The sequence below is a fragment of the Myxine glutinosa genome, chromosome 3, assembly GCF_964187855.1.
Source record: "Myxine glutinosa chromosome 3, kmMyxGlut1.1, whole genome shotgun sequence".
Taxonomy (NCBI): Eukaryota; Metazoa; Chordata; class Myxini; order Myxiniformes; family Myxinidae; genus Myxine; species Myxine glutinosa.
The window spans coordinates 18,207,940-18,235,901 of record NC_136263.1 but is presented as its reverse complement, the minus strand read 5'-3'; the positions used below and the strand labels follow the sequence as shown (position 1 = coordinate 18,235,901).

General features: G+C 36.5%; 2 protein-coding genes across 11 annotated transcripts in view; one reads left to right on the top strand and one right to left on the bottom strand.

Moving 5' to 3' along the window:
* LOC137423796 (SH3 and PX domain-containing protein 2A) overlaps window positions 1-27,962 on the bottom strand; it is a 363,650-nt gene that overhangs the window by 79,776 nt on the left and 255,912 nt on the right. The gene's annotated exons all lie outside the window — the stretch shown is intronic.
* LOC137424588 (uncharacterized) lies at window positions 4,297-26,037 on the top strand. Its single transcript, XM_078773464.1, has 8 exons — window positions 4,297-5,631; window positions 5,726-5,965; window positions 6,118-6,211; window positions 6,340-6,581; window positions 6,730-6,823; window positions 6,953-7,173; window positions 25,631-25,768; window positions 26,034-26,037. The coding sequence occupies exons 1-8, from the start codon at window positions 5,588-5,590 to the stop codon at window positions 26,035-26,037; spliced, it is 1,077 nt and encodes a 358-aa protein (XP_078629590.1). The 5' UTR covers window positions 4,297-5,587.

Below are 27,962 nucleotides of genomic sequence, written 5' to 3'. Positions count from 1 at the left end.
GCTCAAGAATAATAAATAATAAAGATGATGCAATACTTTGTTGGCAAAGTTCAACAAGCTTGGGCATCTGACAGCAGTTGAGCAATGGGGGCGAATATGAACAGTGCCAGGGTAAGAGTTGCCAACACCTCCTTCACTCATGCATCCCACACCTCGCTCCACACACCCCCTCGCGCCACACCCACTTTTGCTCTCTCCCGCTCTCTCCGATATCCCAGAGGCTTCAAAGTCTTCAGCAGCGGACACTAACAAAGCACATTCACTCATCTCGTCCAACACTCCAAGCAACCCAGGAAGTGCCTTCGGCCTCTGAACATTCGCCAAGAAGGGATGATGGACGCTCAGGAGGGTTTGCCCATTTATGGCAGGAAAGCCTCACTAAAAACCTAAACATACCCATTTAATTACGATTCATTCTGCGTCGCTAGAAAGCGTAAATGAATGAATGGAAGAATAAACTGCAAAGCAAACAGCTCATGCAATTTTTAGGAATGGAAGAGACGTCGCAAGTTGGTTTAGGTCAGGAGGGAATTTGTACCCTTTGGTGTTTGCTCACATGTTGGGAAACAAAAACGGAGGAAGCAGAAAGGAGGAAAAAAATAAATAAAAAGAGAGACAATGTGTTGCAGGGAAGATAAAAGAAGGCAAGAATAAATTAAAGGGATGAAGAAAGGAAAAAATAAATAATAATAAAAATATGCGTTACAGGAGCCATTCAGATAAACAACACAACGGGCTTTGCGAAATGAGTAAAATTGTGTTTGGCACGGCCTAACGGTCTGCAGGCGATGCGTCTCTCTTATCGGCGTCCAGACAGTCACAGTAGCAGAAAACAAGATGGCATGCCAAGTGTAAACCAACCCGCCAGTGCCCCCATTCTGTGGCCATTCGGAAATGTCTCCCGAAAGCTGAAAGAGCATTGGGAGGAACCGGTGACGTTAAGTTTCTGATGACCGTGGATTCTGACTACAATGCAACATCGTCTTGCGGAATACTCTCCAGAACCAGCACTTTGGCCAAGATGTCTGATTCTGGTGAAACCACATGACCGGGGAGTTGAGCCAAGTAGGTGAGGATCGTGCCGAGGATCGTACGGACGAAAATAATTTTCCAGGAAGAGTTTCAGGACTTCCAATGGTGTGTTCTATGTGAAGCAGAAGATTATATACAGTGCTAGACTGTCCTGTGAAGATCTCACCGTGGATTAACGATTCCTTCATGGACGAGACCACCCCGTTCAAATCCAATATGTCCACCGAGGAGTGGTTGATACACCAACTGTGTAAATTATGTGCAGGAACTGCAAGATGCATTTATCTTTGCTGACCTTTACCCTTTCCATCGAACAGGAGGGAAGAAGATATACCATCATTCTTCTTCTTAATTTCAACAAGGTTAAGACATACATGGCATCAGACATACATGGCGGTGGCCATCTTGGATTTTGACGTGGGTTGCACCCACACACCAAATTCGAATGCGGTCCTTCGCTTACGCACGCCCGCACGCACGCAAACACGCACGCACGGACACAGGGGAAAGCCATAGTCCCCCTTTCGCTAAGCTGTGCGACGGGGGACAAAAAATAAAACTATGCACAGTTCCTTCATTCGTAAGCCAATCCTCTTCAGGTTTGGAATGCAGGTACCAGGTCCGATACACTTCAGTCACTTTATTTTGATCTAGCTTTCAGTCGAGATGAGATTTGGCACATCGGTGCTTTCAAACAGCTCCTATATAATCAATGTGAATCAGTTATTTTGGAGATTATAAAGGGGGAAAGGGGAGGCCAAAGGTCAAATTCAGTTTAAAGAAATAGAGAATACATAGAATACATCACCCTGCACAGTCTTGAGAAACAATGACATGGAAGGGTCTGCGAGCAGCAAATTTGATTGGTCGTGATGACGTAAAACGGCACGATATTTTAACTAGGTACATACTGCTAAACAGAAGGGTTTTGAAAGTGTCAAAAAGGAGATTTGTGTTCCACAGTGTATTAGTATATAAATTAATTTAAATAAAATAAAGATTTTAAAACTTCGCAGAAATCCCCCGCACCCTCCGGAGATTTACCGCCGTTGATGCAGCGTCTATTACACCCCCTTATTTAACACATTCCATTAGTTGTTTGTGTCCTTTATGACATACTTAAAAAATACATTACGTTTCCTGTTTGAAAGATTTTCAATTATGTTCGACTGACATTAAAAACATTCTCACTGCTCTCTGCTCATGCATGATCAGGACAAATTCAGAGCCAAAGTACTGTTAAACTACAGGATCGTTTTCAGATTCATGTTGTGATTCGTGTTCAAAGTTACAGGATTTGATTTAAAAGAAGTTGTTCCTCGATCATAAACTGATGTTTGTGGACAAGCAGACAAAGTGAACAGATTCTACCCGACAAGCCACGACATCGCATGATTATCATGTGGCTATTGGCAATTCAAGGATTGGCCGTTATGATGTTTGCTTCTTCCCCACCACCGCCAAACTCAAACTTTTTACCTTCTCATGTCTTTCCAAATATTTATACCTTCCCCTTTTCAAAAAGCAGATTTTTTACTTCCTAAAAGACTCTTCTTGGACCATTATTTCTTCCTTCACATATATATATATATATATATATATATATATATATATATATATATATATATATATATATATATATATATATATATATATATATATATAGATATATATAGATATAGATATAGATATATATATAATAATAATATATAGATATATATAGATAATAATATATAGATAATAATAATAGATAATAATAATAATATATATAGATATATATATAGATATATATATCTCTTTTATTGAAGGCCTGACCTCAAGAAGCATAAATAAATGCTTAACCCCTGCATTCGCTTCACGTGTAGTTTTCACCCTGCCAAGCTTCCAGTTCACGCAATCCAAGTAAGAAAAGGCAAAATTATGCTTTACCGGAGCCCCGACTGATGGAGGTAGACAGACATTAGTTTGGTGAATTCCTTTAGATTTCAACAGGGGGTGAAAGGTTAAAGTCAAATGCAAAATTAAAGTTTCTGGCCTGCCACTTAGCATTTATATTTCAACCAATCCAGACACGACTTGGCACAATAATACCTTAGCACAGCCCCTACAGGCTAAAGCAGGTAGACATTGATGTGCCACTGTCTAAGATTTCACAGGGGTCAAAATGAAGGGTTTTGGTTACCCAAGCATTTTTTTTTTTAAACCGATGCAGAGAAGACTGGGCAAAACGACTCTTTTCTCTTGAAATATACTGTATCCGGTGTTGTTTTGTATATAAGGGGAATGGAGATACCAGGGAAGGAAGAGATGGGGAGACATTTTATTCATTCGTGAATGTCTGCAATTTTCGTTTCGATTTGTCCATCTAGCTGTTTTTTTCCTCACAAGTTTATTTACTGCCTTTCCTTCTTTCTGCGCCAAACAAGTGTTTTTTTGTGGTTTGCTCTGCCTTGCACTCAAGGTTCTGTATGTTTTAAGAGTATGAAAAAAATGCTTGCTCAGACGATGTCTCCTGGTTGATGAGGCAGTAATGCAGAGGTAATGTTCTCATGTGGCAGACAGACATTACTTCTCGCAGATTGCGCAGTTTCAGCCATTATGGGATGCAAACTGTGCTTTACTACTTGAACAAGCTCGGAGGTACGATCAGCATTTGATCCGACAAGGTTGCATGGTCATAGGTAAACGATTGTGGTGGGTCACCTGATGAGCTCCAACAAGAGCGAAACAATGGTTGATGACTCCACGATCCGTTACTTGTGACCTTAGATGCTTGGTTTTTAAAATAGACTCGAGTATGCACGGCTGATGCTGTACATGCATAGACAGCCCCCGGATTGCCTCCAGTTGTAGTTCATTTGTGGTAATATTCCCAGGGATGGTTTTCAAAATCTGTGAGGTTCTTCTTTATCATTCGGTCATTTGGTCATTTTCTTGATTTCTGCGATGTTTAGGCCAAAATCATCCGCAGCTCTATGGAATACTGCTCTCCCCTCTGGTCTGGTGCTCCTGCCTCACATCTAGCTCGTCTTCACGCTGTTGAAACCAAAGCGTTCAGAATCATTGGAATCTCCCGCGATGAAGCTAACTCCAAGGGCCTTTCACTCACTCACCGCAGGCAGGTTGGTGGTCTTTCCGTCTTCTACCGACTCCTCTCTGGCCTTGCCCCCCCAGCTCTCTCTGGGCTCTGTCCCCCAAATATTCATACAGGTCGCACAAGATCTGCCTGCAACCCTCTTATGGTTAAACTGCCAAAATCTAGGCTCTCTGCTCACCTTCACTCCTTCATTCCTCTTTTCTCCCGCCTCTGGAACAAACTCCCTCACTCTCTTCAATCCCACTCCACCCTCCAGGTCTTTAAAACAGCTGTTCACCACCATCTCTTATCTTCCCCCATCCAAAACCTTGATCTTTTCTACCCCCGCTAATTTCGGTCCCCTTGTGCTTTATTCGGGCACAGCCCGAAGTACCCCGTGGGGGACCCCACTTAGGCTAACCCCCGCTCTTGCAGGGAAAATGGCCTTAAAATGCCTATTGTTGTGTTGTTGGTGTGGTGTCCTTGATCTTGGGCATTTATTATAATTTGTTCGCCGCCCCAGTTGAGCTGCCCTCTTCTTAGCCATTCCAGTAGGTGATAAATGTTGCTTCTGGGACACCTCCGTTTAACATGGGAAATCCCTATCTAATGTCATTTACCCCCTTGTCTTTTTCAAAAATCATAAACACCTCTATTTCTCCCTCTATGAACCTATAATCCTTCTCACCTTATGAACCTATAATCCTTCTCGCCTTATGAACCTATAATCCTTCTCACCTTATGAACCTATAATCCTTCTCACCTTATGAACCTATGATTTTCTTCCTTTATGAATCTATAATCCTTCTAGCCTTATGAACCTATGATCCTTCTCACTTACATGTAATTTTTACCCTATTCCCCCCACCAGCCCCTTAATGTAGTTCCTTAGACCACTCTACTAATGAGCCTATAAATATATTATCTCTTTCTAACTTTTTAAAGAGTTCCATTCTCCTATAGAACTCATCCCCATCAAGTATATTTATAAAGTATACAGGTTCCTTAACCTTTTGTTGTGAAAGTATAAAGTGGTATGTTTCACGGAGGGTTCTTGTTTGACCTCCTCCTCTCCCACATACCATTTTAAAATTATAATATTTATTATCCGATTGATAACCATTAAGGTTCTCACTCCACTCTAATATATTTTTCTTCCCGCCCTCCATTACCCCACTTAACAAATGAATACGTTTATCCGTCTTGAGAACCTTCTGACCAGTGATTCTCTCAACCTCTTGAATCTGATATTTTTCACATTTCGTTGTGTTTTCCATTTATATACCAAGGTTGATTACACCTCCACTCTTTAGTCTGGTTGATACTTGGTTCTATCATTTATGGCGAAACATTGCATCATCTTTTGTTGAGCCAGTTGCCAACGTGGCACAGGATGACTCAGCCATGACTCAGCCTTGCCAATGACGCAGCCTTGCCTATTAAGGCTCTAACCACACCTTGCTTTTTTAAACACACGTTATGTTTCTCTGGAGGATGGAGGATGAAGCTTTATCAGAAGACAGGTAAGTTTTTTTGTTCTCACGATTAATTATTCATTGTCTTATATGGAACATCATTAACATCCTCTCAATAATTATTGTTTTTTCTCTTTTACAGTATATCTTTATCAAACCTGGTGATTGATGTTGAAAATGAAGTCATTGATTTTCACCAACAAAGGGAGAAGTTGAATGAAACGCTTACAGAATTCACTGAAGTTCGGAGGGGTCTTCATAATGAGATGGTTGAGTGTTTAGAAAGCCTCTCTCACCCGTTAATATTATCCAAGGTTGTCTCAACAACAGAACCAATGACTGACAACGAATTAAACACCTTGTTTGAAATTATATGCGAGAGGTAAGAGATATAATTAATTATTCACAAACTTCAATCCATTAATTTTCTCCTTTTTATCAAAGTTGGTGGTTGAATAACTGTGTGTTAAAGGTGCTGTGTGGTAAAGTGAGCTGTGTGTTATTTCCTTTAACTAACTGTTTGTTTTATTCCAGCATGAAAAACCAACCAAGCAACATGAAGTTTGATGAAACCCAGGGATTTCACAACTTCGACGACCGGAGGAGTGTCAACCAATTTCCTGCTCATGTGAGTTGTTTGGAAAAATGGAGTTTCTCATTTATGGTCCTAGACTGCCCTCATGTGGTTTGGGATGGCACGGCAGGCAAATACTGTGTTTGGTGAATTTAATTTAAAATCCCTTTTGTGCCTTGCAGACACAAAAGAAATCAAAGGTGGTGATTGATGTTGAAAATGAAGTCATTGATTTTCACCAACAAAGGGAGAAGTTGAATGAAACGCTTACAGAATTCACTGAAGTTCGGAGGGGTCTTCATAATGAGATGGTTGAGTGTTTAGAAAGCCTCTCTCACCCGTTAATATTATCCAAGGTTGTCTCAACAACAGAACCAATGACTGACAACGAATTAAACACCTTGTTTGAAATTCTATGCGAGAGGTAAGAGATATAATTAATTATTCACAAACTTCAATCCATTAATTTTCTCCTTTTTATCAAAGTTGGTGGTTGAATAACTGTGTGTTAAAGGTGCTGTGTGGTAAAGTGAGCTGTGTGTTATTTCCTTTAACTGTTTGTTTTATTCCAGCATGAAAAACCAACCAAGCAACATGAAGTTTGATGAAACCCAGGGATTTCACAACTTCGATGACCGGAGGAGTGTCAACCAATTTCCTGCTCATGTGAGTTGTTTGGAAAAATGGAGTTTCTCATTTATGGTCCTAGACTGCCCTTATGTGGTTTTGGGATGACATGGCAGGCAAATACTGTGTTTGGTGAATTTAATTTAAAATCCCTTTTGTGCCTTGCAGACACAAAAGAAATTGGTGAAGCCAACATGGGAGACAAGAGGATATTATACCTTGGAAGAAACTGAATTTATGGAAGAAACTGAATTTATACCTCGTGAAAAATGTTTTATTATAATTTTTATGTTTTTAATGTTATTTCATAATTTTGATTTTATTCGCTTTGTCCAGAATTATTTAATTCTTAATTACAAAAAGAGAATAAAGGGAAAAAAGATGAGAAGGTGCGCCCCCACCCTTGATCCCCCCTCATCCCACCCCTCCCCTCCCCTTGTGTGTGTGGGGAAGGTGGGGGTGGGATGAGGGGGGATCAAGGGTGGGGGCGCACAGGGGTGGGGGATGATGGGTGTGGTCTGTGTGGGTGTGGTCTGTGTGGGTGTGGTCTGTGTGGGCGGGGTCTGTGTGGGTGTGGTCTGTGTGGGCGGGGTCTGTGTGGGTGTGGTCTGTGTGGGCGGGGTCTGTGTGGGCGGGGTTTGTGGGTGGGGTCTGTGTGGGTGTGGCTTATGATTTTTATTTATTTATTTATTTATTTTTATTACTACTAATTAAATTAGCTAATCTGGGTGGATGAAAGTATGGATGGTTGTTGTTTAATGAATTATCAGTTTTGTTTTTTGTAATTCTTGTGAGTAAAATGAACCCAAGATTTCTTCCCAATTCATATCATATAATTTGTAAGTCCAAGGCATAATATCCATTACATCAACGATTTTGAATAATTCATTAGTCCATCTCTTTGTATAACCTTTCTCAAAATGACTTTTCCATCTGTATATTCTTACAATATCACCAACTTTGAACTTGGGCTTTCTCAAATTAATCTCCTTTTCATATTCTAATTTTGTAAATGTTTCTGATGGTTTTGATTTTGTTGATGAATGAACTGTATTATTGTAATTATCTACAATATCCTGAATAAAATACACCCATTTTTGGGAACCGAGTTGTGTGAATTTTTTATATAATTTCTCTTTTAAAGTACGATTAAAACGCTCAATAACAACTGCTTTTCCTTCATTAAAGGTGCTGTATAATTTAATACCCTCCCCCTTAAGAAATTTCATAAATATTTTGTTATAGAACTCTGTTCCCTCATCGGTCCACAGTTTCTTTGGTTTTCTTTTACTTTTATTAAATATCTGTTGGAAGGCTAACATCAGAGTATAACCTCTCTTGTTTTTCAAAGGAACAACCCAAGCAAATCTACTCCTCAAATCAATAACGGTTAAAGCATACTTGTATCCCTTATCATTTTTTAGTTCGATTAAATCAGCGGACCATATGTGGTCGGTGTATTTAGAATAAACTTTCCTTCTTTTAAACTTTGTGATTATAGGTTTATGTAATTCATCAGCCAAAAGCTCCTCAGTCTTGATGACATCATTAGAGACTAATAGTTTTTTGAGGGTGAATAACCAAGGCCAAGTTTCAATTTAGCATTTATCAAATTTCTCACAATAAACCTATCAACCTTCTCTCTCAACGTTGGATTTTGTATCAAAGACAAATTATACAACATTTCTCTGTCGGCTTTATGTTTTTCAGTCAACGTAGTGGTTTTCCCATAAGCAATATCATGCTTCATACACACTTCGTCAACCCTATTTGTAGGTTTAGACCAAGGTTTAGGATTGTCAGCCTCATCTAATCTTTTATCCAGGTTTGTTCCAGGACCACAGAAAGAATATCCAGGTAGATGTAGTTCCCCTGGAATTCCAGTTGTTGTAAATTTACTTCCTGACAAAAACTTTTGTATGTCTCCTCCACTTTTAGGAGAGATGAATTGGCACTTTTTAGAGCCACACACTTGACATATTCCTTTTTGATAAACTCTATTATTTTTAGCTTTAACAAAGGAGATATTTTTAGATTTAGTTTTCTTTTTACATTTGAGACAATAACTCATATTTAATTATGAGAAAAAGTCCTACATAGTGCCAAAGCCTTTTGGGTTTTCAACATATACATTTCTATCTTGATTTTTAAAACATAAAGAATCCTTAGGAATGCCTTCACTCTCTCCTCCATTTATTTACAAATAAAACGAACTAAAGTCAATAACACCAACATCATCAACTATATGTTGTATATCTGCTCTCTGAATTTATTATAGCAAATTTAAAAACCAATATCTTCATAAGTCATTAGTTCTTTATTTTCCTCTTCGGTGCGTTGAGATTGATTTATTTGTCGTAATAACTTCAATCTTTCATTAACCTCAGGAATGGTCATATTTTTATATTTTTCCCCCCTCTCTCTTTCCTCCCTCTCCTCCTCCTCCTTTTTCTCCCTTTCCTCCCTCTCCTCCTTCTCCTTTTTCTCCCTTTCATCCTTCTCCTCCTTCTCCTTTTTCTCCCTCTCCTCCTTCTCCCTTTCCTCCTTCTCCTCCTTCTCTCTTTCCTCCTTCTCTTCTTCAACTCCTTCCTCCTCTTCTTCAACTCCTTCCTCATCCCTTGCTACCCTTGAGCTTGAGCCCCAAAGAATATTATACATATACTCATCTGGATTTTGAGATATTCTTGTATCTATAATTATTTTTCTCATAATAGGATACCAATAAGATTTGATGACGATTTCTAAAAGAGTTTTATATTTCATAACTTTGAGAAGTTCATTTTTATTTAATATTTTAAACAAGTCTCTATTTGTGGGTTTAGCAATATCAGTATAAGGCCACTTTTTAATGACAAAATTTCCATGTATATGCTCCAAATCATAAGGTATGTAATACCGAGCACCCTTTTCTTGTAGGTATCCCTGAATACAAAAATTATAATTCTCTTGTAGTCTTTTTCCTGCCATTTATGTATCAGAAATATATGTGAGATTAATATTATAACAGGTAATACCACCCCATCTTCCCACTACCAAATCGGTTTGTATTCCTCGGCTTTCTATCCTTATCTCATTACCTTCCTTCTTTGTCATGTTAACCATCGCTATACTATCATATATTTTTCTTTTCTTAAAACCATGTATTTGTTGTTTACTAATTGTACTTCCACATAAATCCTTATCCTCACCAAGCGGATAACATTCTTCTTTACGAGACTGATTCAAATCATGTAGGTCTTCTAAGTTTATTGAAAAATACCAATTATACCCTAAATCAGGCATATCATACCCCCATTTATTGATTCGCATATTAACTATATGTCCTTCTTTATAAAATTCAATTGTAAGCAGATAGTTAAATTGAATGAGGAAAGGTGTATGGTCAGTATAACCGGGTGTTGTGGTTGTAAATTTTACTTGTTTAACAAAACGTGCTGTTTTCTTTAAATATATATATTGTGATAAATCACTAAATCTAATTAAGTCATTCGCATCTGTCGGGTTTGGATAATTGATTAATTTATAAGTATTCTTCATATTAATATTTTTACTTATACTATATTTTTGTCGTTCAGCCTGTGCCTTTGTATAATAATTTGATAAATCAATATCCTGAGAGGATTTTCCAAAGATAGAACCATCTTTTCCAACATAAGTCATTTATATTAGATTAAAAATGATATCATAAAAATTTTCATTATTGTTGAGTTGAAATAATACATATAAACATAATTGACCACAACATTTAGAATTAATTTCTTGAACTTTAAATGTTTGATAAACACCATTCTGTAAGAATTGTATTACTTCAACAGGCGGTGGCATACCATAACTATAAAAATAATATTTATCCTGACTATTATGAATACAAACCCAATGAGAACCATTCTGTGTGTCTAAATTCATAATAATATTCATTGTATTCTTGGACAACTTTTTAAATTCATCTCTCATACAAATAACCACATTATCAATTTTTAGTTTTTTACAATATTTAGTAAGTTCTATATTTGACGTTGTATTCTTTCCAAATTGTTTAAACCATTTATCCATTTATTTATGAGAAAGATATAACCCATTACCCCTTTTAGTTAGTTTAACACCCGCTTGAGCGATAGAGGAAAGCATATCTCCAACTAACAATCTAGCTTTATCAGGTAGACTTTCAAGTTTTTGAGCAAAATCCACAATTACACCACTTCCACTAATTTGTTTCTCCAACTCCTTGTTATGTCTTTCCAATTCTTTTTGAGCTTTTAGTTGTGCCTTCCTTTCGTTAGCAGTTTTTACCGCTGCTGAAATACCACCAGTCAATGCTCCCGCCGCACTTAAACCAGCAAATAAAGGAATTAGAAACGGGAGAAATCCTCCCTCTTGTATTGAATATTTCTTTAACATAGGTTTTGTCATTTTAATTTTAAGTGAACCAGCATCATTTAGTGTTTTTACCTGCTCTCTTGTGAGTAAAACATCAATTCTTACTGCTCCTTTTCTTTGAATTGTATTAACGTTAATAATACAAGGCTTTTGATTTTGAATACAAGATGTTAATTTATTAAGATTGATTTGATTAACATATACCAGTTCTTTCCTACTCAATTATTTATGAGAAAAAACCTATGTGATATTAATCATAACACCATTATCTGTATTAATCTGTAATTCTGTTTCCTCCAAAAGCAAACAATAAGCATCAACTTCTTCATTCTCTCCTCTTTCAATGTTTCGAGAAGTATCCACTCTATTAGACTTTATAGTTTCCTTTTGAGAACTCAGGTTAATTGCGTAGATGGTATAAAGTTTTTGAAACGCAACCATATCCAAAATAGGTTCATTATTACCATTGCTTTCACACACCTTTTGGTAAGACTTGTAGGCTTCCGCATAATCATTTTTTTCCCAATCAATTTCCAATCTATCTCGCGCATAAAATGTTCCATCAAGAGAAACCCGAAGTTGTTTCACCTTAGCATTATCACTCAGCGCATTATTCTTATCAGTACCCTCCTCTCCATCTGGTTTCTTAAAAATGAGCCATAGGTATCGTGGCTTTCCTTCAAGAACACCCAAATTCCAAGTGTAGGTAGTGTGTTCCAGTTTAACGTGTTGACATCTTCTTTTAAGGTATGATACATTTAGCGGTTTCTTTGAGTTAAGTCTTCTATTTAACATCTCTTCCGTTTTAAGATTAGGAGTATATTCACTAATATACCAACACAAATCATTAATAACAAATTTATTATTGTCGCCAAAAGCATTTTCAGCCCCAAAAAGCAATCTATTTACATTATCATTCCTTTGTAGTTGAAATCTAATTTTAAGACCATACAAAACTTTATCATAATCACAAAATCCAAATATACCTTTCAGAGGTACTGCTACGGTAAAACTATTCTCTGCTTTTGTATCATCATTATACATTGACTTCCTTTGACTACAACCAGGGTCAGCATTTGTTCCCGTTGACATATCAGGAATAAAACCTTCAACAGCTCCCTTACCCATTCTATCACTAAACGAATATAGTGTAAATTTCATCATTTCAGATATAGCAGAGACATAATCAACCGCTTCAACCTCTTGTGTTCCAATATACAGGCGGACACTATCAAACATTTTCCAGAAGAAATCATTTACGAGTGTAGCATTAGTATTATTCGCAGCCTTAGTGAATTTAAATTTACACAGCAAGAAACTATCAGCTATATTCAAGTAAGTTTGTTGATTATTTATTTCAAAACTTTTTGTTCCGTTTGAATTCCAGTCTGTTCCTGTTATAGCATTTACCTTAAAATAGTCTTCCTTTTTAGTAGAGTTTGAAATGATAATCGTATCATCCAAATCATAGATACTATCAATCGCTTCCATACTTGTATTTATATAGCATTAAAATCGTTGAAACCCTGACCCAAGTATTTTAATGATTTTTTGTCGTTCTTGTGAAGATAGTTGAGTTTTACCTTTTTAAATTTCTTTGATTGCTTGTAATTTATGAGACTCCTTTTGAGCATCTTTTATACTCTTTATAGCACCCGCAACTGAGCCCACGGCTGAAGCAGTTGAACCAATTAGGTCTTTATGTTTAAGGATGGTTGAACCAATACCCATTAGAGTATCAATTATCCCATCTCCTTTATTTCTAAATTGATGTCCCACACCCCGTTGTCTCTTTGGTTTATAGTATCCTCTACCAAGAAACATACCTTCACCCTTATAATATGGTGAAAGGAACATCCCATCCCCTGTAATTATTTTATATTTTCCCAACTCGTGTTTTGTCACAATAACCATTATTTATTTATTGAAAAATTTCACGTAGGTGAATTCTGATGGATATAATTTCATCATTAAAGGATATCATACGATTATCTTGGTCGGTTATCCTAAAATTTACTCTGTATATGGTTTTTCCTGACACAGGTAAATAGACAAGATTTTTTGGTTCCATATTAAATTTATAACCAATCGGGGTTGAGTATGCACTGAATGAAAATATTGTATTTGTTCTTATTCCATCGTTATAAGCACCATCAATCAAATCACAATGAATTAATACTGAATTTATACCGGAGGATATTTGAATGACATTATCACTGTAAGACGTCCCGTTAGTTTCAATCTTTTTAGAAGAGAAACCCAATAGCTCTCTGAACGAATTTTCAATCGTGAAATCAACTTTATAATTATTTTTAAGTTTAATAGTTGATTTTGAAGTGTGTTTTTGAATATCTATTACAATATTTTTTGGTTCATCACCTTTTTCTTTCATAAGGCGAGAGACTTCTGAAGATATTTGAGAAATCTCATAAGCACCGGGTGAAACTGTTATAGTTTTATATGCACTTCCTGGATTATAACTAAACTTGTTGTTTTTCTCTGTGATATTAAAAAGGGTATTGTAAGTCTCCATTGACAACAAAGAAGCCTCATATTCTTTTGTGGGGTCAAGTTGTAGTGGGTAAGGGAATGAAGCTGTGTAATCACTCGTTGTGAAATTAAAACTAAGAATTGTGCTTCTCATCTTATTTAATATCTAATAAAATATCTTTGTATTGACATTTATTAATTATTTTCATATTCATCAACTGATCTAAAATGGCGGATGCTTCATTAAAACAATTGTTGTTTCCAGCCTTCTTACTACCTAACAACAATAATAACCTATTAATTAATTGTGATGGGTCATTTGGAAGAAAACTAACACCCGAACCAAGCTTACTTAAAGCATCAATAATATGTTTCTCCTTCTCATTCTTCTTACTTTTACCAGCAACAGAAACTCCATAATCAAGTGCGTTTAGCAACTCAATATACTCTCTATCTTCCTCTCTTTCCATATCAAGCGGTTCATCAAAATAAGGTGAATTAGCATGTCCATCTTTTGTTAGAAGAAACATTAATCTTGGGGTTAATTCAACATTTGGTTGGTCAGAACCTAAGAACACCAATTTATCATTAAATATCAATAACTTTTCTTTCACAAGATGGAACTGTGCTGGTTCTTCTGTTGGAATGAGACCTGCTCTGGTTTTTGAACCCTTCAAATATTCATTGTTTTGAAGAGCTTCTACAATATAATTGGAAAGTTTATTTACCTTCTCAAGATGCCGAAATAATCCTTCATCATCATATTCTAATTCTCCAAGTTCTTGCTCTGTCATTTGACTAAAATCTTTGAGCATTTGAAATTTTTTCGGAGTAAATTCTACCGTGGGAACTGTAGGTGAAATCGTTTGTTGAGTTTTTAAAAGTGGTTTAAAAAATTTCTCTTGTTTTCTTTCAAAGGCTTCTTCACCAGTTAGTTTCTGTCTCCTTTTCTTCTTTATGTCTTCCTGTTGCTTTACAACTTTTGAAACCAACTCTTGATGTTCTTTAAACTTTCTTACTCTTTCTTCGGTATTCATTTTCTGTATTTATTTATTGAAAAATATCATTTAGTATCTCATCTTGTTTCACAACAATATATTTATATTTTCCAATCGTGTGTTTCATATTATTTTCAAATTCCTTCTTACTACATAATGTAGAACAATTATCTCTCCAAAAAGTATTTGTATCTATTGAATTTAACTTAAATAAAATAAAAGTATTAGCATTTTCTCTTATTGAGCGCCGAGGGAGTTGAAAATATGACTGACTAAGATAAATACAATTACAAGAAGAATGTCTCCCTCTTGTATAGTAGCTATCCATTACTGTTTGGTTTCTCTCATTAACACAATCATCAAAGATAACGAGGTTCTTTTTTGATTTATCTAAATCTTGAGGTGAATGTATATCATCCGTATTATCACTGAGAATACAAGTTATGGGTTTTGGTTTTGATTTTGATTTCTGTGTATCACAAAATAATTGTATTATATCATCAATATTATAATCATTTAGTTTGTTTTGAAGTTGAAATAAACCGATAATGTCTTCCTTTTTAAGACCCGCATTAAAACCCTGTGAGAGTAGTTGATACTCGGGTTGAAAACTTGACTTTGTAAAAATTATTAAATTATCATAATCTAAAAAATTAGGACTAAGGAGCATCTTTAAAAGTAAACAGGTTTTTCCACATCCGCTTGAACCGACTATTAGACATCTCAATGAATTTGGAAGATTTTTATGGTTATTAAATTTTATCTTATTTTCCCAAACGGGTAAAAAATCATTCATTTATATATTTGGAAAACAAGTCATCTAACTTTTTTTGAGTTTTTTGAGAAACTCTATATTTTATCCTGAGTTCAGGTTTAATTTCAAAATAATCCATTATTTTGTTTATATAGTATCTTGTATTAACATTTCCATTAAAATTATTTTGAATAATAAATATCATTAAACTCTTATACATTTCCTCAATAGAAATAGTCTCTTCCCTTGTAAGAAATGGTGTATTATCACCATAATACTTAACATTCATCTCTCTTATTAATCTTGTAAAGTAATTCATTTTTGGTTCTAATTTAAAAGAGTTATATATTTTTCTATATTTTTTATTATCATTAATTAAAATTAAATCACAGAAAATACATTGTTTATATGAACCCTCATTATTAAGCCCTATTCTACCACAATGGTGGCAGATTTCTAATTTATCATATGGAGAGTCTGGAAATTCTAAATATCCTTCAGAATTTATCATATTTATAAAGTAAAATTATACTTAAAACAAAGTGCCTTTTTTAGAGGCTTTTTACCTTCGCAAAAGCGGAAGGTTATGTTTTGATCGCTGTGTATTTATTTGTATGTCTGTGTGTGTGTGTGTGTGTATGTTATTCGCATAACTCAAAAAGTATTCAACCAAATTGCATGAAATTTGGTGGGATGATTGGTTATTATACGGGACACATTTGATTAGATTTTGGGAGCAATCGGGTCAAAGGTCAAGGTCAAGGTCACGAAAAGGTCAAAACTGTTCACTGTTCTGTTCCCTACACTCCCATGCCAAGTACAGAACAGTAGCTGCGGCGAAGGTATGCGCTCTACCGAGTGCCCATTCTAGTTTAAAGATGAAACTGTGCTTAAAGTAAAACACAAAAGACAAATTTCAATCAATCTCTACTTCGGTGGAAGATATAGAAAAATATGTCAAAGATGTTAAATTGAACAAAGATAAATATGGAAATTTTTGGATTAAACCCATAATGGAGAATAACATGTGTCCTTTTATTAAATTTACGGGACAAGCTATGTTAATTAATAACTCTATTAAAGTAAATTTGACAAAAGTTTCTCCACTACTACTAACAATTTACTCAAAGCTTGAAAAGGTCATTGATAAAGAAGCTTTGAAAATGAATGATAAGACCATCAACGATTCTAGAGGAAACATTTGTATATTCTTTAATAGACCCAAAGATGTGGGTGAAATTAATAATATGAATATTAGTGGTGAACTATCATTCCGTACTCTGATTATTAGAGATTATTTGAAAATAACATTTAATGTAAAAAATATTGTGGTTATTAGTTCTAATGAAAGAAAATATATAGATATTGATGGAAGTTTAATGGTATGTAAATGAGTGATATTAACAGTCAATACTCTGAGAGTTATTATACTGAGAGTCTAGGATCTGAAGATAGTTATGATACTAATAGTTTGTGTTCAAATGATAGTTATGAGAGTAGCTTTATTGATGAATCAGATAGTGAAATTGAAATTGATGAACTAGAGTATCTAAACTTTCTGGCTAATACATAGACGCTTTACTTTAAGTAAAGTTATATATACACAAAGAATTAAGTTAAGCACCCCCCCCCGTTTTTTTACAACCTCGCACATTACAAGTTTGTTGTCGTCAAAACAGTGTAATATACCCATGATATTGCTATATTTTCTGGAGAAGTGATATTATGGTCACATAAAAACATAACAATCATGCCGTTTTCAATATTTTATTCTGAATAATTTAAGGTGAAAATTTTTGGGAATTTTAGGCATATTTTCACCTCAATTTAAGTATGGAGCTATAGGTCCATCACGGACAGTGTGGATGACGTTTATGTTTTCTAACGTACAGTCATTGTTCTGAGAAGACATCTAGCGATCTTTGCGTCAATAACGTGTGTAGGACCCACGTGATCGGATCACTGACTCAACCCTACGTCTCATAGACCCTGTAAGCCGTCGTATGCGTTGCTGTGGCAGGTTGTTCCATTCCCGATGTAATGCACGTTCGGGACATGTTGGGACGACAAATTGCGAAGATGGTCCCTCCAATAGCCAATCTGGATGAATTGGAACGTGCATTACATCGGGAATGGAACAACCTGCCACAGCAACGCATACGACGGCTTACAGGGTCTATGAGACGTAGGGTTGAGTCAGTGATCCGATCACGTGGGTCCTACACACGTTATTGACGCAAAGATCGCTAGAGGTCTTCTCAGAACAATGACTGTACGTTAGAAAACATAAACGTCATCCACACTGTCCGTGATGGACCTATAGCTCCATACTTAAATTGAGGTGAAAATATGCCTAAAATTCCCAAAAAATTTCACCTTCAATTATTCGGAATAAAATATTGAAAACGGCATGATTGTTATGTTTTTATGTGACCATAATATCACTTCTCCAGAAAATATAGCAATATCATGGGTATATTACACTGTTTTGACGACAACAAACTTGTAATGTGCGAGGTTGTAAAAAAACGGGGGGGGTGCTTAACTTAATTCTTTGTGTATACATAAAACGTGTTGAAAAGCTCAAAGGTGTTTTACTTTAAGTAAAGTTATATACATAAAACGAGTTGAAAAGCTCAAAGTTGTTTTACTTTAAGTAAAGTTATATACATAAAACGAGTTGAAAAGCTCAAAGGTGTTTTACTTTAAGTAAAGTTATATACATAAAACGAGTTGAAAAGCTCAAAGGTGTTTTACTTTAAGTAAAGTTATATACATAAAACGAGTTGAAAAGCTCAAAGGTGTTTTACTTTAAGTAAAGTTATATACATAAAACGAGTTGAAAAGCTCAAAGGTGTTTTACTTTAAGTAAAGTTATATACATAAAACGAGTTGAAAAGCTCATAGGTGTTTTACTTTAAGTAAAGTTATATACATAAAACGAGTTGAAAAGCTCAAAGGTGTTTTACTTTAAGCACAGTTTCATCTTTTAAAAAGCCTCTAAAAAAGGCACTTTGTTTTAAGTATAATTTTACTATATAAATAAATATGATCAAAGCAACGTATTGCGACGTTTGTGAACAAGAATATAAACAATACAAAAGACACCTTAAAACTAACAAACACACATTTAATCTACTTCACCTACTATCTCCTATTCAGAAGGAAACAAAACACTGTTCTGCATGTAATAAAAATATCCTCAAGAAAGGCTTCGAAATACATCTTAAAACAATTCTACATTTATCAAATTTTATCACAACTAAAAACTCTGATGGCGCATTCAAAGGACATATTAAAATAAGTCTTTAACTTCAAACCTCCTGAACCAGAGTCTATAGTTGATGCTGTAGAAATGGTTAAACCTGCTGTTCAAACGTTGATTGAAAAAACACTAAAATAAATGAAACCACCTAAATTTTATATGGGAGTAAAATTAGAAATGACAAAGGACGAAGGAGTTATAGATACACCATACTTGAGAACTGAGCCACACTTTATATCTTCATATCAAGATTTTAAAACATCAGGAGTCTATGATGAACTTATTAAACAAGAGCAAGATGTGGATAATTCAATCGTAGGAAGTGGATTCAATATAGGAAAAATTATTTACATAGACATTCATATTCTTAAATCAGATCCTCTAAAAGCTTCTTCCTACATTGATTTACCCAGTGTTATCAAAAATAGAAAAGCAGTTATCAACATCAAAAATAAAGACAATAAATGTTTTCTCTGGTCTATTCTAGCACACTTACATCCTCCACATTTTCATGATGAAAGAGTATCTCATTATAAAAAATATGAGAATACATTAAATACGAAAGATCTAAAGTTTCCGATGGCTTTAAATGATATTCCTAAATTTGAAAAGATAAATAATTTATCAGTTAATGTTTATGGTCTAACAGAAACAAACAGCATTCAGGTTTTAAAGCTTTCTGACAATTGTAAACAAACTCATATTAATCTTCTATATTTTAATTCAGAGGAAAATTCACATTATACATACATTAAAGATATTGCTAAATTAATAAAACCACAAGTATGTAAAATAACAAATAAAATATATATTTGTTTGTGTTGTCTTAACTTCTTCCATACACAAGAAAGATTAGATAAACATTCAAATTATTGTGGTGAACATAAATCAACGGTAATCAATATGCCTAAAGAAGGCTCAAATATCACATTCAAAGATGAAAAGAAAAAGATCAAACATCCATTTGTTATATATGCTGATTTTGAAAGTATTCTAGAAAAAATAGATACTGCTTCTCCAGATCCAAAAGAATCATACACAAATAAATATCAAAAACATACTCCTTGCGGTTTTTGTTATAATATCAAATCATCCGTTGCTGATAAATATAACAAGTTAGAGGAGTATAGAGGCTCAAATACCCCAGAGGAGTTTGTGAAACGACTAGAAAAAGACTGTGTCCGATTAATCAAGATAATGAGAGAAACTAATAAACCAATGTCCTTGACGAGTGAACAGAAAAGGGAATTTAGAAAAAACAATGTTTGTCATATTTGTGAGGAAAAAATTGGTGAAGGTCTAAAGGTTAGAGATCATTGTCATCTCACTGGTAAATATAGAGGTCCAGCTCATTAAAGTTGTAATATTAATTATCAACTCCCCTCTTTCATTCCTGTCTTTCTTCATAACAATGCTCATTATGATACGCATCTATTTATTAATTAACTCTCAAAGACATCTGGACACATTTCAGCAATTCCTAACACAGATCAGAAATACATTTCATTCACAAAAACAATTCACACATCTCCTATTACTCATATCAGATTTCTTGATACATTTAAATTCATGGCAAGTCCATTGGCTAACTTGGTTCAAAATCTAAAAGAGTTTCCATGTCTTTCAGAGTATTTTTCAGATAAAGATTTTCTAACACAAAAGGGAATTTACCCCTATGACTATATGGACTCATTTGAGAGATTCAATGAAACACAACTTCCTTTAAAAGAAAATTTCGATAACAAATTAAACAACAGTCATATATCTGATAAAGATTATGTACACGCACAAAATGTTTGGGAAAAATATAACATCAAGAATCTTGGCGAGTATCACGATTTGTATCTCAAAACTGATGTGCTTTTATTGGCCGATGTATTTGAAGCCTTTAGATCTGTTTGTCGCACTGGATATGGATTGGATCCTGTTCACTACTACACAGCACCTGGATTGGCTTGGAGCGCGATGTTGAAAATGACAAAACAAGCTTTGGATTTGATAACCGATGTTGATATGCTTTTGATGATTGAAAAGGCAAAAAGAGGTGGAATTTCACAAGTATGCTCGAGCAGATACACAAAAGCAAATAACAAATATCTTCCAAATTATGATTCAACGAAAGAGAGTTCTTACTTGATGTACTATGACGCAAACAACTTGTATGGCTGGGCAATGTCTCAAGCTCTTCCTTATGGGAAACTAAGATGGGTAAAGGAAAAAGACTACACAAAGGTTTTACAAGATGTATGTATCTCTACACAAAAAGAATTGGATGATTCAAAGGTTGGTTATTATTTTGAGGTCGATTTAAAATATCCTGAAGAACTTCATATCAAACATAAAGATCTTCCATTTGCTTGTGAGAAAGAAAGTCCAAAGAAAGAATGGTTGAGTGATTATCAACGATCGTTTGATATAGGTGAATCAACAGAAAAATTACTTACTACATTATATAACAAGAAAAATTATGTACTACACCAAAGAAATTTGCGACAATATTTATCAAAAGGTCTAAGAGTAGAGAAGATCCACAGGGTTCTAAAGTTCAATCAAAGTCATTGGTTAAAGGGGTACATTGATTTTAATACACAAAGAAGAACAGAGTCAAAAACAGATTTTGAGAAAGACTTTTATAAATTGATGAATAATGCGGTCTTTGGTAAGACCATGGAGAATGTGAGGAAATGACAAAATATCAGACTAGCAACATCTTGGGAACAAGCATCAAAATTAATTAATAGACCGAGTTTTACTAGAGCTGAGGTCTTTACTGAGAACTTTTGTGCGATCCATTTGGTTAAAGAGAGTATTGAAATGGACAAACCTATTTACATTGGAACATCAATTCTTGACTTGTCAAAGTCATTAATGTATGATTACTTTTATATTAATCTAAAATCAAAGTATAAGGATAATGTGTCATTGTTGTATATGGATACTGATAGTTTTATTTTGAAAATTAATACTGATGATGTTTATTCAGACATGAAAAAGGACATTAATATCTATGATACAAGTAATTACAGTCCAGAGAGTGAGTTGTTCTCTTCTAAAAATAAAAAGGTGATTGGAAAGTTCAAGGATGAATTGGGAGGAAATGTTATGAGTGAATTTGTGGGATTGAGGTCGAAGGCTTATGCTTATAAAGACATTGTGAATAACGTTGAAAAGACTGATAAGTTAAAAGGTGTAAAGAAAAATGTCATTAAAGAAACAATAAACTTTAAGGATTATTATAACTGTTTAACAACAAAGAAAGAAGAGTTTAGAAAGATTAATGGAATAAGAAGTTATAAACATCAATTATATTCAGAAGAGGTGAATAAGAAAGCATTGGGGGCTTTTGATGATAAGAGGTTTATTTTAGAAAATGGAATTGATAGTCTCCCTTATGGTTATATAAGTATATAAGTGATAAGATATATAAGTGATAAGATATATAAGTGATAAGATATAAGTGATAAGATATATAAGTGATAAGATATATAAGTGATAAGATATATATAAGTGATAACTCACTGATAAGATATATATAAGTGATAAGTTAAAAAGGGGGGTTAGGGATTTTAACGGGCTACCACCACCTTTTTTCTATTATATAAATGATAGAACCAAGTATCAACCAGACTAAAGAGTGGAGGTGTAATCAACCTTGGTATATAAATGGAAAACACAACGAATGTGAAAAATATCAGATTCAAGAGGTTGAGAGAATCACTGGTCAGAAGGTTCTCAAGACGGATAAACGTATTCATTTGTTAAGTGGGGTAATGGAGGGCGGGAAGAAAAATATATTAGAGTGGAGTGAGAACTTTAATGGTTATCAATCGGATAATAAATATTATAATTTTAAAATGGTATGTGGGAGAGGAGGAGGTCAAACAAGAACCCTCCGTGAAACATACCACTTTATACTTTCACAACAAAAGGTTAAGGAACCTGTATACTTTATAAATATACTTGATGGGGATGAGTTCTATAGGAGAATGGAACTCTTTAAAAAGTTAGAAAGAGATAATATATTTATAGGCTCATTAGTAGAGTGGTCTAAGGAACTACATTAAGGGGCTAGTGGGGGGAATAGGGTAAAAATTACATGTAAGTGAGAAGGATCATAGGTTCATAAGGCTAGAAGGATTATAGATTCATAAAGGAAGAAAATCATAGGTTCATAAGGTGAGAAGGATTATAGGTTCATAAGGTGAGAAGGATTATAGGTTCATAAGGCGAGAAGGATTATAGGTTCATAAGGTGAGAAGGATTATAGGTTCATAGAGGGAGAAATAGAGGTGTTTATGATTTTTGAAAAAGACAAGGGGGTAAATGACATTAGATAGGGATTTCCCATGTTAAACGGAGGTGTCCCAGAAGCAACATTTATCACCTACTCATTCCAATGAGCCTTCTTTGTCTATCCCCACTCTGTCCAACTCTTTTTTCTATTTTCCTGTTCTTTTGTCATTCTCCCAGTTGTTGGTGTATATTTCTTGATATTTCTTTTATCGGTTTCTTTTATCTTTGCAATTGTGCAATTGTTGGGGCTGTATTTGTTACTGTTTCAATTTCCTGTGCGGCATCTTCTTTTCGCACCTGTTTTTGGAAATTCTTTGCAAGGTGAGTTCAGGATACTTTTTCAGGTTTGCTGTGTTCATGTTTGTTTACAAATTGCATCTGATAGTCTGTTGAGCATTTCACATACTCAGCTAGTCCTACACTCGTCGCTCTGTGCACCTGGTTGAGTTCCATCAGGTCGCTCCCTCCCTCTCGTCTCGGCAGGTACATTCTCAGGATGCACTGGTTTTGGAAAAACATTTTGTGGATGGTAAGGAGTTTTCTTGTTTTCTTGTCTAACTTGTTGATTTCTGATTGGGCCAAGTTTATTATTCTGCAGCTATATTGGAACACTGGTACTGCAAGCTGGTTTATGGCTTTCAATTTGTTTCTCGGGGAGAGGTATTTTTTCAGGATCAGCTTCGTACTATGTAGGTATTCTTTGGCGATTGTTTTGCGCATTTGTTTGTGTCATATTTGGTGGCCCTCTTCTACCCCAAGGTATTTGTATGATGCTTCATTTTCTAACTGTTGTATTGTTGTTTCAAGGTCAATTTTTTTGTTGGTTTACCTTGTACAAATGTGCACTTGACACACTGGTCTCATCCAAATTACATTTGAATGTCCTCAGAAAACCGTTTTACTAGTTTTAGTTGTTCTGTCAATCTTTTGTCATTTGGCGAGAAGAGCCTTAAATCATCCAAGTTTTTTAATTTTTTAATTTTTTTCTATACAAGATCGAGGCTCGTGTAAGAGCTAACATTAATCACAAAAATACAAGCTGACACATAAAACATATGATAAAGGGAGCGGGAGACAAAATGGGGAGAGAGAGGGAAGCACACAAGTACAACATTTGAGAGCAGGGACATCGGGAGATCTGTGGGATAGGGGTGTGTGGGCCTTGGGGGGGGGGGGGGGAGGTGAGGGGGAGGTATAAAACACATTGACACTGCTAGGACTTCCAGGAAAGAAGTCGGTATTTCAAGAACTAGGGAGATACCCATGCTACGCACGAGTGGGAGGCCAGAAGCAAACAGGCAATGCATATACGGCGAATGCTAAAGCATGAAACCAATAAATTCCACATTACTGTAGCACCTTCAGTCGCACGTCAGACATGGACAGCAAGTTCGTGAAGGACTTCCATGAAAAACGTACCCGTTCGCAAACAAATGGGTACGTTCACGTATCGAAACATCGATCGTGGGACCGTGGCGAATCTGCATATGGCGATCCGCAAAGTTCAAGTTCAGAAAGTAGAAACCATCACGGCATGTCGTCATTCACTTGAACTCGATATCTCTTTTTCATTCCAATCAACATAACTCCAATTAATCACAAAATAAACTTTTAACAACATTGTTAATGTTTCCTTCATTGTAAAAACTACCAAAGCAACAGTTAAAAGGATTTTGAGCCGATAGCTGTTACAGCCTTGGCAAGATCGATGGAGACAGCGATCTGTTAGCGTATTTACCGCCCAAATAGCAATGTGGAATTCTCTCATGTAGAGATTAAATGTCGTTTGAACTTTGGCCAAGGTCATTATTTACTTTTAATGATGTTTATATACGAATGATTTTTAATGATGTTTATTTTGGTTTTGGGTCGTCCTTTCCGCATATCTCATGGGATTGTAAGTTCAAGGATTCGTTCAAGGTTCAAGGTTCAAGGTTCGTGGGATTGTAAGTATGTAAGATTGTTGTTGTCCAAGTTTGATCGGTGCAGCTGTGCTGCGATCGGTGCAGCCGTTTGTGCAGCACCTGGGAAAACAACATCGTCACAATGAGAACAATGAACGTTATGCGAACGCGAATGTTATGCGGGAGTCCAAACCTGAGAATGCTGGAGACTAAAGCTGAAATTGGGAAAACGATATAGCATATTTTACTCCTCGAGATCCCAGGATTATCCGCCCAAAATATCTTTGAGATCGGTTCAGCAGTTTTTACGGTACCTTCGAACAGACACACAGACAGACGGACATTTGGTGAATTATAGTAAGATATAGTAGATGTGTCACCTTTCCTATTTCTTTGGATGTTTGTCTATTGGTTGTTAAGGTGTATCCATGTCATTGTTAATTGATGAGGTTACTTAGTGGGTCCAGAGCCAGGCAAAACAGAAGGAAGGAAAGACTGTCTCACTGGAAGATCCCACACCATAACTTCACATCTGGTATTTCAGTATTTCCTTCCGAGTGCTGCAATATCAATGTGGTATTCAAGATCTCCCTTGCTTTCTCAATCAGTTTGATTATTTGGGGATCGATTTTGTATATTTGTGTGCATTTTATCATTCATGAATGTGGGACATTGCCAAAAGCTTTTTATAGTCTATCCAGGCGGAGGACAATTTAGTTTTTCACATTTCGCAATTTTCAGGTATGGCCTTTTGTTCCATAACAGGTGGTCAATTGTAGCAGGTGGTCAATTGTTCCATAACAACCTCTCTTACATCCCTTTAGTTCTGCCTCTAAACCTCCTTGCTGTGTTTGATGATGATTCCTGTCAGCAGTTTGTGGTTTGTCGGCATGTTATCGGCCGGTATTTGTGGGGAAGTTGGGTTTCCTCCGATTTTGGGACGAGGAAGGAGTTCCCTTCTACGAGCCATTCAACCACTGCCTTTTCTTCTTGGATGAGTTTGTAAAATGGCCTGGAGTAGTGATTGTGGAGGGCATCAAGTTGTTTTCACCATAAATGTGGAAATACATCAAGGCCTGGGCTTTTGCATTGTACTGATGCACACACACAATACGATTGTCACAATAAATGTGTGCAAGAGGATGAACGACCAATTGTCTTGCCACAGTTGATGCCAATAGAGGAAGAAAATGCTTCATCAAGATAGGAACGAAAGCCTTTGTGTTTATTCTCTCACCAGACCAGTGTGTCCGATTATGGTTTTGTTCTTCACAGATATTTGGACAAGTTCTCGATTTACTAAAAACAGAAATAATCAATCCCGATTGGAGAATAAACACATTTCAATAGATATATGATTGGCGTATAAACCTTGCAAGTCAACTCTTGCTAAAAATGCCATGAGTCATTTTCAGAGAACAGGAAAGCTGGATTTGTAACTAGGTACATCGTGTGGATGGAATTATGCATACTGGGTGGTTCAAAAGACATACACTGCTGGGATTCTCAAGAATGGTCACACAATTATAGACATACAATCCACATATGGCACCTGTTCGGAATGGTGCACCTTTTGAATGACAACTGTATCTGGAAAAGAATGTTGGTGCTGTGGCGGGCACAAAAGACAATAATTCCGCGCACCAGTGGGTGGCGCGAGCGTCCAGGCGGGGAACGAAAACGCATGCCCCGCCTTTCGACCGATCGGCCACGCCCGGGACAAGGCATGGCCTCGGGACATATATGCGGGCTCTAAGCTCGAGCCCGCCGCCCCGCCCAGTGCTGAAGTGCGAGCTCTTAATAAAGACTCTTTGTTTGTACCAACGCGTTGTGGCCTACCTCTCTGGCAATCGAGTCGTGTGTGCACAGCACCACACTGGTGACCCCGATTGGTTAAGCCGTTGCTGACCCCCGAACGCGCCATGGCTACCAACGCCGTCAAACTCCCCGGGTTTTGGGAAGCGCAAGCCGACGTCTGGTTTGTGCAGGCCAAAAAATATCAAAGTTGCTCTGCAATTCCAGTCAAACACACCTTCGGACACCACCATCTGGACAGTAGACATGTGAGGATGGAAATACATCCTCCGCCACGCTCCCTATGCCACGATCCCTACGCCACGATCCCTACGTCACGATCCCTACGCCACGATCCCTACGCCACGATCCCTACGCCACGATCCCTACGCCACGATCCCTACGCCACGCTCCCTACGCCACGATCCCTACGCCACGCTCCCTACTCCCGATTCCTTAATTTCTCTCCCTGGTTACTACTCCCTCCTTGGGTATGATAGACCTGAGCCTCGTCCTGGTGGCGGTGTTGCACTATACATAAAAAACGATTTCTCACTCTCTGTGTACTGCTCTTACACTGCCCTCCAAACCCCATGAGTACCCCTGGCTAAAGGTTCCCCTCTACTACCACATTTTGTTAATATGTGTTTTGTACCATCCACCAAACAGTGATGACTCCATTTACATCTCACTGTCTGACATGGACATGGCCACGATCCCTACGCCACGATCCCTACGCCACGATCCCTACGTCACGCTCCCTACGTCACGCTCCCGACGTCACGCTCCCGACGTCACGCTCCCTAAATCACGCTCCCTAAATCACGCTCCCTAAATCACGCTCCCTACATCACGCTCCCTACATCACGCTCCCTACATCACGCTCCCTACATCACGCTCCCTACATCACGCTCCCTACATCACGCTCCCTACATCACGCTCCCTACATCACGCTCCCTACATCACGCTCCCTACATCACGCTCCCTACATCACGCTCTCTACATCACGCTCCCTACATCACGCTCCCTACATCACGCTCCCTACATCACGCTCCCTACATCACTCTCCCTACATGACCCTCCTCCCCACAATAAAAGTGCACCCTGCCTCCTCTTCTTTACCTCTCACCAATTCACAACATCTCCTATTCTTCAATCCCTACCTTCCAATGTTTACATTTCCAAGCTTACTTGTTCTCAATTACTCACCCCTTCTCTCATTCCATGTACTGTACATACAGTGTAGATTGCTCTTTTGGGTAAAACAATACACATTCTTAAAACAAAACATCAAAGTGCATGA

Bases quoted from the DNA above. Each gene is read 5' to 3' on its own strand.
- LOC137424588 (XM_078773464.1), top strand. From the start codon at position 5,588: ATGTTTCTCTGGAGGATGGAGGATGAAGCTTTATCAGAAGACAG. The intron at 5,632-5,725 runs GTAAGTTTTTTT...TCTCTTTTACAG, and splicing joins GAAGCTTTATCAGAAGACAG to TATATCTTTATCAAACCTGG. The intron at 6,212-6,339 runs GTGAGTTGTTTG...TGTGCCTTGCAG, and splicing joins TCAACCAATTTCCTGCTCAT to ACACAAAAGAAATCAAAGGT.